General features: G+C 34.7%; 1 protein-coding gene across 1 annotated transcript; it reads right to left on the bottom strand.

Annotated features, from left to right (window-relative positions):
• Nucleotides 1-421: 421 nt before the first annotated feature.
• Nucleotides 422-11550, bottom strand: LOC107021876. The gene is made up of 26 exons (XM_015222597.2): nucleotides 11467-11550; nucleotides 11204-11299; nucleotides 10375-10521; nucleotides 10222-10299; nucleotides 9979-10127; nucleotides 9684-9805; nucleotides 9478-9569; nucleotides 8992-9082; nucleotides 8845-8902; nucleotides 8294-8442; nucleotides 8115-8185; nucleotides 7839-8012; nucleotides 5817-5918; nucleotides 4760-4861; nucleotides 4589-4678; nucleotides 3831-3906; nucleotides 3324-3417; nucleotides 3156-3222; nucleotides 2860-3039; nucleotides 2430-2552; nucleotides 2237-2320; nucleotides 1945-2129; nucleotides 1725-1863; nucleotides 1561-1620; nucleotides 614-718; nucleotides 422-535 (listed from the first exon to the last, which is right to left on the bottom strand). Exons 2-26 carry the CDS (start codon nucleotides 11264-11266, stop codon nucleotides 422-424), a joined length of 2715 nt encoding a protein of 904 aa, XP_015078083.2. The 5' UTR covers nucleotides 11267-11299; nucleotides 11467-11550.
• Between the last annotated feature and the right edge of the window lie 1290 nt (nucleotides 11551-12840).

Genomic DNA, 12840 nt, shown 5'->3' with positions numbered 1-12840 from the left:
GACCTTTTGTGTCTACCTATTCTAGCTGTAATCTATCATTTTGAAAGAAGTAAAATACACTTTTAACATCATTAACCGCTAGAAAATGCAAGATTACTCCTACTTAACGAAACTTTTGTTTGATCATAATTGGATATTATTTGAATCCAAGAATAAAATCATGAACCTAGACATCTAGTTGAATTTTTTGGTAAGCTAAACTTTATAACAGGAACTGAAGAGTGAACTGAACACCCTCGGCAAGTTGTAAGCAAAACGTAAAAATCAAACAAAGGCAAATAAACTAAGTATTTTTCATAAGTCTATTCCACCATTATAACATGTCAAAACTCACGGCCAAGGTTCACAGCAACCCAAAAGGGCAGGCAACTGACCTGGCCGCGGAGGAAGATAAACATCTACCTACACATAGAGAGAGTCTTTAAATGTAGTAACTAAAGGACTGCTTCTTTCGAGAGCCCCCTTCTCCATACAGATCATTCCACTCAAGAAGCTTAGTCATATTAACGGATTCAGATGAAACACTTGCGCAAACCTATAGTCAATCACACTCCAAATCAGCATATGCCAATACAGTTAAATAATCAAAGACTACCTAAAATTTTCAACTCACCTGCTGATGTGAATATCTAAAGTCATCCATATTCAGTGGCCGTAGGTCTGCACTGCTGTATGGTGCTGGAGGTGGTCGACCATCTGCTCTAGCAGCAGCTTGTTCCTGTAATCAACTATAAGCATTAGCTACCAGTTTTAGCAAGTCTATTAAGGTGGCAGGCGCATACACATATATACATACAAGGGTGTCCTAAACTGCCTTCTAAATCATAATTGCAAGCTGCAAGTATAACTCCAGTCTGATAAACAGAATAGTGAAATTAACCAGTTTGGAATCTATATCGTCTAGGTTGCCAGATAACTTTTAGACATTTATAAATACATTAGGAGAGGGGAAAAAGGAGAAAGGGATGCCACGCTACATATGGGGTTCGAATGCTCCATCTGAACAGTGGAAGGCAGGGAGCTCACAAAGTGAGCTGGCCCTCAAACTCGTGCTTTCCCCAGCTTGACGCAAGGTGGCTAAATTACACCTCATTGGGGTGCGGCCCTTCTTTGCACCCTGAGTGAACGTGGATGTTTCATGCACCAGACTGCCTTTTTCTTTAACAAACCCAAGTTGTTAGAGTTTTAACTACACGATTTTGGAAGAAAGCAGGATTACAAAAGCACCAAAGATTTGAACTTCAAAAAAAAAAAAATCCACATCCTCCCGACCCTTACTTGTTCACAGAACCACATCAGATCTGTGATGGTTGAATTAAGGTGCTTGCTTTAAAAGGATCCTCTAAAGCCCATGAAAAATTATCAAAAGGAAGTGGAACAGATATCCATAACAGAATCGCCTAGAAAACCTATTGGTAGAGCCAACATGTTATTTTCTGCCTAAGTTAAGCAATCACTGAACGAACATCAAACATAGAAAAGCTTTACCTTAGCCAACATGTTATTTTCTGCCTCAGCTAAGCAATCAACAAACAAACATCAAACATAGAAAAGCTATACCTTCTTTTCCTTTTCTACGATCTCTTTAATGGGTCGATATGCAGCTGCTACACAGAGATTCTACATAATAAAAGAGTTGCATTAGAAAACAAACCGTCTTCAAACTTCAGAATGATGAAACAGGACTAGTAATTTATCCAAACAAACATAAATAGTAAAGACACCTTAAGATCACTTCCGGAATATCCATTTGTCATACTTGCAACTGAATCCAAGTCAACATCCTGAGCCAAGTCCTCTTTTGCAAGAATCACCTTAAGAATTTTTGCTCTGTTTGGAGCATCTGGTAAATTGACCATCAACCTGCACAGAAAAGACATGTAACCAAGTGATATATAAAACTAAACTTAAATAATATCTGAAAATTAGTCGTTCCACTTTTACCTACGGGGCAGTCGCCTTATCACAGCCTCATCAAGGTCAAATGGCCTGTTTGTTGCTGCAAGTATCATAACTCGTTCAGAATCCTTTGTGCGCAACCCATCCCAATTCACCAGGAATTCATTCTTTATTTTGCGCATCGCCTTATGTTCTCTTGAATTTTCCCTTCGTCCCAGCAAACTATCAACCTTGGGAAGGTAGCATAAACAAACAGGAGACAGAAGGGATCAGCGAAAGTATAGAATTTTAAAGCAGGAAAGAAGACATAAATATGCTAATGTTTAAGGAAGCATACTTCATCAACAAAAACAACACAGGGAGCAATTTTACTAGCCAGCGAGAAGACAGCTTTTACACATTTCTCACCCTCACCAAACAACTGCAGCATGGGAAAGAAGACGATTAAAGACTGTTATAATGCGAGAAGCTACTATTAACAACATCATCTATACTCGATAGAGCACAAATAAGCTCCAAGTGAAACAAACCTTTGAAGTGATACTTGACATTGAAATATTGATAAAATTTGCACCCGCTTCAGTGGCAACAGCTTTTGCCAGCATGGTTTTCCCAGTCCCAGGAGGACCAAACAAAAGTATTCCCTTGCATGGCTGTGAACAAGTAGAGCGATAAGTAACCACAAATCTCTAGATGATGCTTGGAAATTCAAGTCCAAAAAGGAGAAACAAAAGTTGAAGTAAGTTTCTCATCAAGCACAAACTTCTTCTCAAACCGCCCAAATGACGTTGAGAAGAAACTTAAAAGCAAAATAGGAGACACACATTAAAAGGAAATTTTGACATCAAGAGATAAAGTTTTTATGTATCTTCTTTTGTGGACTTCAGAAAATCAGCAATAAACATTTAGCAAGCTAATACAATTAGATAAGCAAATTATGGACAAAATGTAGATGTAAACCTTGGTTAGTTGACTCTTGCAGAAAAGTTCAGGTCTTTGTAAGGGAAGCATGACTAGTTCTTTTATTGTATCCTTGACATTTTCAAGTGCACCAATATCATCAAATGTCACCCCAATATCACCGGGAGAGATAACATCATCCAGAATCCTGTTCTCAAATTCATTTTCTGTCGCAACATCCTGGGGTTGGACACAAATTTGTTCATGAGTTCACAAGTCAATATCTGCCATATCATTAAGTAGCTTCTAATGAAAAACCATTTAGCAACACATCAGATGGGGGATATTATAATCACCTTAACTGACTTCTTCAAGCTCTTGGTGTCATTTTGATTAAGTAGAACCTTTAACCCATACTGAATGCTGTTAAATAGCAAAAGATTTCCACAATTCTTCAATTCAACAATTATTACAGTCAAGCGAACAATGGATAGGAGAATATCAACTGCTGCTGTATCCATTACCTCACAGGTGATAAAACAAGTGCCACGTCAGGATCCACATTTTTGTTCTGCATCAAGTGATGGCTCAACGCCCATCCAACAACCTTCTCTGCACCTTCAAGCAGCCAAAAACAGTGATAAGAATAATTCATTTTTTTGTTAACACTTCATATTTTTTTCAGAAGCTATCTCCTATATAGCAAAGTATTCGGGTACTTTATGTGAATATATATACATATAAATCCCAAAATCAAACCAAATATCTGATCAATCATCAGCCTATAGTTCTTAGTCATTGTTATAGTCAAAGCACCCAAGTTAGGTTGACCAAGTAGTGTGTAGATCCTACACCCACACCCAAATCGTGCCGAAATGGACGTGGTAGGGATTATGGAGGATCTAAACAACACAGTGACAATATAGTGAGAATCTAAAGTAGCTCACACACTCCTCTACCCCAACCCCAAAACTGCGGGAAGAGAAAAGAAACGAAAGAGAAACGGAAGAACAGTGAAAGCAACAACTTACTTTCAACAGAGAAATTTCGGTCTGTGATGCACAATGTCTGAAGTCCATTACATTTCAATCCATTCCGACTCAGAACCTATAAAAGATCAACCATCATATAGAAAGTAGTTAAAGATAGACGTCATATGATTAATCTATTGACTTCAGAAATAAAGCACTCAACTTATTCATACAATTTTTTTTAGAAAAAAGAATATCAGAGAGCACCAACTCTAGCTTTAGTATGTTGGAAATACATTGATTGACATTATATTGGGGAAATCAGGACAATCTAGCAGATGTATTAAGTCAACAGGGGTGGAATTTCAGTTTCAGGAGGCTACTTAATGACTGGGAAATTGACAGAGTTGCTCAACTTCTGCAGCAGATAAATTAACATGGAAAGGATACAGTAAGAAGATTGTAGTGTAAGGTCAGCTTATTGTTTTACACAGGGATCCCCTGACGTTGGTAAATTATTTTTGAAAGTCAAGGCTCCATTTGAAGTTTGTTTTCATGGCTGGTAGCAAGGAAACCTTGCTTAACCCAGGAGAACTAAATGAGAAGGGGATTTCAACCGAGTTCTAGGTGCTACTTGTATAATGAAGCAACATAGAGCAACATAAATGTTCTATCTCAATTAATTGTACACTTCCATAAGAATGCAAGAGAAGTCAAATGAACATCTGAGGGGAGTCACAAATGTAAGGTAAAAACTATATCCAAGGATGAGTAATAAGAACATCATTCAATGAAGTTTAAAGGTCAGAAAGCCTTACTGTTTGTAAGCTGTTAAAATTTTCTTTCATTTTGAGGGTATAGGCGTCTTTTTCCAGTTGTTGTTTCCAAATAGATAAAAGTGCCTCATCCTGCAATACTCAAAACCACTCAGTAGTTTGCTGAATCAAGAATAAGATCACATAGAATTCTATACAGTTTAAACAACAGGCCTGGGGCATGTGAATAGCCACTATATTTGGGAAAAGTTCTGTCAGAAATTTTGAATTCTTTGCAACCTCTTTCCCCTTGTCATGCTGCTTCTCAGGACTATCCTGAACTCATCAAAATTCAGTACTATAAGCGACTGAGAGTTGAAAAATATAATTAAGTTACCATATGGCAGTTGAAAAAGACATTAACAAATTAATTTGAAGGAATGCAACCCTTTGGTAAAGGAAACACATGTGAAAGACTCCTTAACTCTATCTAGTAAGGGGACTGGAGCAGGCTACCATGAGACATGCGATAAAAGATCTTCTTTCTAAAGAGATTCGATCCAAGGTTCAATTTTGAAATAATTCAGAGGTTTCCCTGACTTTGTCCGTGTCAACAAACAATTCGAAATACCTCGACTTTTTTAGAACAGGTCCAAGTCAAATAGCAATGATTCGAAGCACTTCTTTTTACACTATTTCGGAAACCCAAGGACTCAATCGTATGGATAAATGGGTGCTACCAACCTGGTAGTTAATTGGTTGCATGAGCTACATTAGGAAGGGAGTGAACCTACAACCTGATATGCATATACTAACACTTTTTTCATGCAGGACAAGTAGACTTCTAAATTTTAAATGTAACACACTTGCCTAGCCAAATCAGCAACATTCATCAAGTAAAGAGTGATTATTTGCAAATGATTAACCAAATACTCTATTTGCTTGCTATGTATTTCGGTCTGTATTTATATGGTTGAGTTGACTATTATGGGCACAATTACCATAAGCAACCAAAACAATCTAACATAATTTGATCATTCAGTATGGTATTCAAGATAGAGTACTAATTATTTGTTGCATTTCGGAATTTTTTAAAACATTGTGCTTGAATCTATTTATAGAAAAACTATTATGGCCTCCTTTCAATTTATTCATCATACTTTTTTTTTAGTTTGTTACAAGATAATGCATCTTTCCCTTTTTGACAACATTTTAATTCCAACTTTTCACATGTTCAAGAATACAAGATTAAAGGCATTTTGTTAAATTCTATACAGTTTAAACAACAGACCTGGGGCATGTGAATAGCCACTATATTTGGGAAAAGTTCTGTCAGAAATTTTGAATTCTTTGCAACCTCTTTCCCCTTGTCATGCTGCTTCTCAGGACTATCCTGAACTCATCAAAATTCAGTACTATAAGCGACTGAGAGTTGAAAAAGACAAATAACAAATTAATTTGAAGGAATGCAACCCTTTAGTAAAGGAAACACATGTGAAAGACTCCTTAACTCTATCTAGTAAGGGTACTGGAGCAGGTAACCATGAGACATGAGATAAAAGATCTTCTTTCTAAAGAGATTCGATCCAAGGTTCAATTTTGAAATAATTCAGAGGTTTCCCTGACTTTGTCCGTGTCAACAAACAATTCGAAATACCTGACTTTTTTAGAACAGGTCTGAGTCAAATAGCAATGATTCGAAGCACTTCTTTTTACACTATTTCAGAAACCCAAGGACTCAATCATATGGATGAAAGGGCGCTACAACCTGATATGCATATACTAACACTTTCTTCATGCAGGACAAGTAGGCTGATTTTAAAAGTAACACACTTGCCTAGCCAAATCGGCAACATTTCATCAAGTAAAGGGTGATTATTCGTACATGATTATCCAAATACTCTATTTGCTTGCTGTGTATTTTGGTCCGTATTTATATGGTTGGGTTGACTATTATGGGCACAATTACCATAAGCAACCAAAACAATCAAACATCATTTGATCATTCAGTATGGTATTCAAGATAGAGTACTAATTATTTGTTGCATTTCGGAATTTTTTAAAACATTGTGCTTGAATCTATTTATAGAAAAACTATTATGGCCTCCTTTCAATTTATTCATCATGCTTTCTTTTTGTAGTTTGTTACAAGATAATGCATCTTTCCCTTTTTGACAACATTTTAATTCCAACTTTTCACATGTTTAAGAATACAAGATTAAAGACATTTTGTTATATTCTACATATCTTTGATTCACGAGTTTTTTTTTACTTCCTTAAAAACCCCTATCAAAACAAAACCAGACAAACAAATTGAAGCATTAAGAGACATGTCATCCCTAAATGATAAGATGTCGGACTCCACCCCCTGCGCCCAAGACTGGGCATCTAGGGTATGGACAATATAAATAGGGACCAAACATCGATAAATAATGATTGGGATAGGCCTGACTTTGATGCCATGCTACATCACCTTAGGCCTAACTCAACCACAAAACTTAACTAACGAGGAATGATTGTCAAAGATCACAATATGGGATGTTTTTGGACATGCAATGTGGGATATTTTTGGACATTCGATTAGTGTCCTGATTTCAAATCCTAAATTTTCCAAAAAAGTAGGATTTGTGATTGACTATGATGTTATGGTGGAATATGCTTGGGTGGTTTCGCACAACTTAGACAATGTCAAACACTGTGAGAGAGTTGATGTTCAGTTGGAAGAGCATGAGAAGGAGAAGATGAAGGGAGTAGAATATGATTCCACTAGCGCTAACGTGGGTATTATGGAGAGAGAGAAACACTAGAGCTATTGAAGGTGTGTAGTCTTTGTTCTCTTATTTTCTTTTGGTGCACTCAGAAAGTTTCTTATTGAATAGATGATTGGGTGCAGTTTGTAGAGAATCATATCATTTTGTAAACTCTCTACTTTTAGGTATATCTCTTGTATACGGCCGTTGAGGCCATGTTTATGTGTGTGTATATATACACAAAATAGAGTGTGCCGCACTGTGTAATGTGTGTGTATCTTGCTTGTGCACGCATGCATTTATTTATATAGCAGGACTAATGTCTATTAAGTTGTTTTGAACGTGATCTTTTAAACTTTTTGTTGTAATAGGAATCACCTCTCGTTCTCTTGATCAAGCCTTAGTCTAACAAAATTTTGGCACCAATAACTACTATAGCCAAGAAATTTAATCCATAATAAATTTTCATAACAGGCCTCTTAATAAACTGTATACACATTATATAACAGGAATAAATATAATTACATAACTCTATTCATGGGCAATATGATCTCAAATAGTACCTTCTCCTTATGATTATCTGAATGAGCGTGCGAACCAATAGTAATTACATAATTAGGAAGCTTCTCAAGCCGACTTTTAAATATTGAATATAACTCTGCGTTTCCTGCCATTACTTTGTCAGCATCTTTCACAAACAAAATGAATGGCGAATTCAGGCTCTCATTGAATACAACCTGAAAAAGTATAATGAAATGTAAAGAGTAAAGTTTAACCCAAAAAAGGAAGGAACAGAAATTCCACATTGCACTGTTCATATTCATAGAAAGAATTCACACCTCAAACAATGTATTTGTAAGTAACTTGTGTGGATCCTCCACAGCAGGGGTGTCTAAGCACAGCTCACTCACTAGAGGAAGAATAATAAAAGGAATTGAAAGTAAAATTAAGACTGCAAACTGAAGAATGTTTAACTTAATAAACTAAAGGAAAATAGTTAAATGTGTTCCAAAAGTACCTTTGCAGAAGTATCCATGAGAATCATCACAAAGACCACCTAAGTCGATGCCATATATGAAGGGGTTATCAAATCTTACACCAACTTTAGCAAATAGATTATCGTTGAAAGACAATGCAACCCTCCCTGTAGACCCAACTTTTGGGCACCTGTAGACAGAGAAGGCTAAAGCCTCAGATTGTACTAAAAGATAGAATAGGCAGTTGCAGAACAAAATGTGGTACAGGAGATAAAGAACAATTCACTTTCTAGAAAATGCAGAAAAGCAAAAACTATGTCTCAACTTTATAAATAAAACAAATCAAAAAAGAAGTAAAGAGAAACTCCTCTCTCACTCTAATTATCCTTAAACCATATAGTTACTTTTATGTGCATCAAGAATGATTCTTCGTTTTTTTGGGATAAAATAGTCTCACTGATGGCATTAAGAAAAGATGACAAACAGACCGTCAAAAAATAACATCAGAAATTTGTTCAAGTATAAGAAGATACAGATCATTTTGAGTACAAAAGAGTTGGTATTGAGGTTTCTAGGAAAATTAGAATTTTACCAGATGGGACCCAAGTGCTGTGCACCAGAAGCAGAGCCAATATACTTGACTCTATCACCTAAACATCTTCAACATCAGTTATTAGTAAAAAAGAAAAAGCTGAAGAAGAAAGATATAATTCCTTAATAATCAAAGTGCAGACAATACCTGTCATAAATACATTTGATGCCCCGGATGAAGAGGATTTGTGTGCACTACATGCCTCTTTCATTGGCTCAGTTTCCTTCACAGATAGCCCCTGAATGATATGGAAATATATTCATGATTTGCATCTGACCAAGAGAATAACAAAGTCCAGAAATTGACATGAAGGATTTCAATAGTCCAACCACAACCACAACCACTCAACACACACACACACACAAAACATGAAAAGAAGCTTTCACAAGCTGCGTGTGACTACTATCCTTACATCCCTCAATATGTCTATAGCCCCTTTGTAGGTCTTTTCCCTTTACAACTCAAAAGAACGGCAAACTACCAAAGAGCACTTTTACAGAAATATGCAGAAAGGTCGTAAACCTAAGGTGACTACTAGTAGTACTTCAAGGATATCAAGAGCAAAAAAAAAATTAAAATTAAGGTATAATTTTGCAATGTTCCTCAATAACATAATGAGTAATTTGTTCTTACACCCAAAAAAGCATTGATATCAAAAATGAGCAATTTAGCTCCATAATAACGAGCAAGTGCCTTCACCAGCATCTCCTGATATATTTCAGATCCTGGAAAACAAAAACAGAACTGGTCAGTACGCATAGATTAATATCTATCAAGCACTCGGTGAGAGAAATCAAAAATAATTACAAGAGACAATAATTACTGAGAAAGCAACAAACCTGTTGGACCAGAAAGCATAATTCTTGAGTTGACCACAGGAAGCCCAGAGACATATTTAAGTTGCTCTCTATGCTTAAGGTGTATATATGTATCAGCAATCAGCATAGCTTTTGTGGTCTCACTGCAAATTCACAGATATAGCAAACTAAGGTTTATTTAAATCACATAGCTACCTACTATGGGATAGCTACAAGCATCAAGAACAAGATGAGGCATAGAGTAAACAGCAAGTGAAAATGCCCAAAAGATCAAATCACAAGCAAAAAGTAAAGGGTAATTGGTCTTGAGGCATACCTTAAGTAATAAGGGAAGTCATCAAATGAAACTTGTATATCTTTTCCATCAATGATTGTAGCCTGAATTTGTTCCCTTAATACACAAGACATCCCTGATGATGTTGAACCATGCATTGATTCCTCAGTCAACCTTCTTTGCTCCAACATCTGTTAACAAATACTTTCTTTAGTTCTATCATATCATGGTGTTGATCAGTACAAGCTATACGGTATGAGTTAGTAAGGTCCACATTCCATTTACCTTGCCTTGTCCAACATCAGCAGCAGTGCTACTGCTACTGCCAACATTTGGAGGTGAAAACAAAAGTTGCTGAAAAATCTATACAGATCAATGTCAAGGATGTCCAATCATAATGATGAGAAATAGTATAAGAATCACAATAGTAAAGGATACATAGGCATATTTTCCCCGTTGACCCAAGACGATCTCATCGCCAGAATTGAGAAGGCCACTGGTATTCCTATCAAGTTTATGCCCATTGACTCGCAGTGGTTTTCTGTTTGCCTTCCTCTCAATAATAGCAACCCAATTGTTTTGGTACTGATAATTTACACAAATAATGATCAATCATACATTTCATCTCATCTCACAAAACAATCAAACAAATGCAATCCTTCCATGTGCTACATGTTCATAATCAAATTGCTACCGTAACCTCTCAAACTTTGTTCAATTTTCCGGTAGATTTACAACATTACATCAAATTCAATTCTCCGATGCCTTTTCAAACTCTTAAGCAAATCAATATTTAGTGAGGAGAGGGAAACCGAAGGGGCGGCTCTGCTCTGCGCTTATATATATAATTTTTTTTAAAAAAAAGACTTGCCTTACGTTCCCCAAAATTCGAGAGTCTGATTTTGGAGCAATAATAAAATTATTAAAATAAATAAAATAAAAGTTTAGTTGGATGATATAATTTCAAAAATTTTCTTTACGTTTTTATTTAATTCAAAGTCTGTTCCAAGTAAAATTAAATAAATAAATTAAAAGGGGGAAATTTTTATTTATCGTAATTTTTTTTATACAAAAACAAAGACACAATGTTGCATCTCAAAAAAATTTGCATGTTAAAAGATACTCTAAAATTAGAACATAATTTAAATAAACATTGTACTAGTATTAATAATTAATCAAAAATTTAAGATATTTAATATATTTTGCCTTAGGTCATTAAAATATTTAAACCGCCTAACAAGAAAGGAACTCCAAATTAGAATAGTACCTTTTCTCGTCTTATTACACACACCATTGCATTTTCGGGAAGGTCTTTGCCCACACCCACCATGAAACATGGCTCGGAAATCTCTACAGTTGGGTTCTGCAATGTATTCACATTTAATAAGATATCAAATAAAAATTTTGCGGTGGTATATAATAAAATAGTTAAAATAAACCATTAAAAGATTGGGTGTAATGAATGAAGTTATTTCTTTCTTTGTTAGAGATTTCGAATTATAATATGAAAAATATTCATGATATACTTACTCCCAAACGAAATATCGGAGGTGTAAATTCAAATTAATCAAAATCTAAAATCAATACCACACACGAAGAATATTTAAAAAAAAATAAATACTACTAAAAATACCTGTGGGAACTCTGATATAAGTTTGCACCAAGGTTTCTCCGTTCCAGCACCTGAGTGACACGTGCATTCAATATTAGTATCAAAGATAGAAAAAACAGTGAACTTTTCAAAAAATTGAAAAAAAGATAAATAAACCACACGTGTACATTATATATTCATGCTAATTTCCTAATTTTCTTTTATTATATTAAAATAGACTTGAGAAATTATTTAGATAGATTAATTTGAAGTACTTAAAATAGTTTTAAAACAATTAGAAAATTTTTTATAAATATTTAATTTTATGTAAAATGATAAAAACAGATTAAAAAAATATATTCTTAACATATAACTTTTAGCTTATAAACCAAAAATAAAAAATCTACTTATTTGGCTTATTTTAAATGTTTTAAGACACAATAATTTTTAAACAATTTTAAAATATTTGAATTAATTAAAAAAAAAATTATAAACACTTGACTTTGAACTAAAATAATTAATAAAAATAATTGAATATTCAATCAAGAGCCACTAAAATACAATTTAAAGTTCACACATGCATTTATATACAACAAGTAAAAGTAAGTGGACAAATTGAGTAAAAAAACTTGCCTTCTATAACAGGTGTCGTAGCTTTTCCGATGATCATGATTGTTTTTCCGACAGTCTCACATTCAACTTTCTCGTTAGTTGAGTTATTGCCGCCGAGTTTTGATTGATCGGTCGAGCATAACTCCTTTGCTTTCTCCGATGGTGTCATCGATTTTTGAGATGAATTCAAGTTGTCATCATTTGCCTAAAAAAATCAGTTGACACCACCAATCCATATAAAGAAGAAGAAGAAGAAGAAAAAAAGCAAGGGTGCACAAAACACTATACAAAAAAATTGTATGAAAATTAATTTGTGCAAACCTTTGGGCGTTGCGAAGGAGGAGATTTATCGTCGAGCGATGATGATGACCTCTTGTTTCCGGTGGGCGGCCGAGAGGTAGAACTTTTTTTTGGCGATACCATTTTTTTTGTGTTTGAGAGGAAAAGAGTAATAGGGAAGAATAAATTGAAGTTTTGGTTCTTTGTTTATTTTGGTTAACTCGTATTTATTATATTTTTTTAAGGGTAGTAGACAGATAGGCGATGATGGTCTTGAAATAATAAATGAAAAAATAAAAATTAAGACAAATTAAAAAAAAATATTTCTAAACTTTATTTTCAAGAGTGTTGAGATTTATTTATATTAAGTGTTTTTAAGTTAAAATAATTTTACATTACTTTTGAATGTATTGGTAAAATAA

Source organism: Solanum pennellii, chromosome 6 (genome assembly GCF_001406875.1).
Source record: "Solanum pennellii chromosome 6, SPENNV200".
In the NCBI taxonomy this organism is placed as follows: domain Eukaryota; kingdom Viridiplantae; phylum Streptophyta; class Magnoliopsida; order Solanales; family Solanaceae; genus Solanum; species Solanum pennellii.
Note: the sequence above shows the minus strand (reverse complement) of the source record. Positions and strands in the feature narration are given on the sequence as shown.

Bases quoted from the DNA above. Each gene is read 5' to 3' on its own strand.
- LOC107021876 (XM_015222597.2), bottom strand. From the start codon at position 11,266: ATGGTGGGTGTGGGCAAAGACCTTCCCGAAAATGCAATGGTGTGTGTA. The intron at 10,522-11,203 runs GTACTATTCTAA...GTAAATTATCAG, and splicing joins GTGTAATAAGACGAGAAAAG to TACCAAAACAATTGGGTTGC. The intron at 8,443-8,844 runs GTAAAATTCTAA...CTCTGTCTACAG, and splicing joins CAGCACTTGGGTCCCATCTG to GTGCCCAAAAGTTGGGTCTA.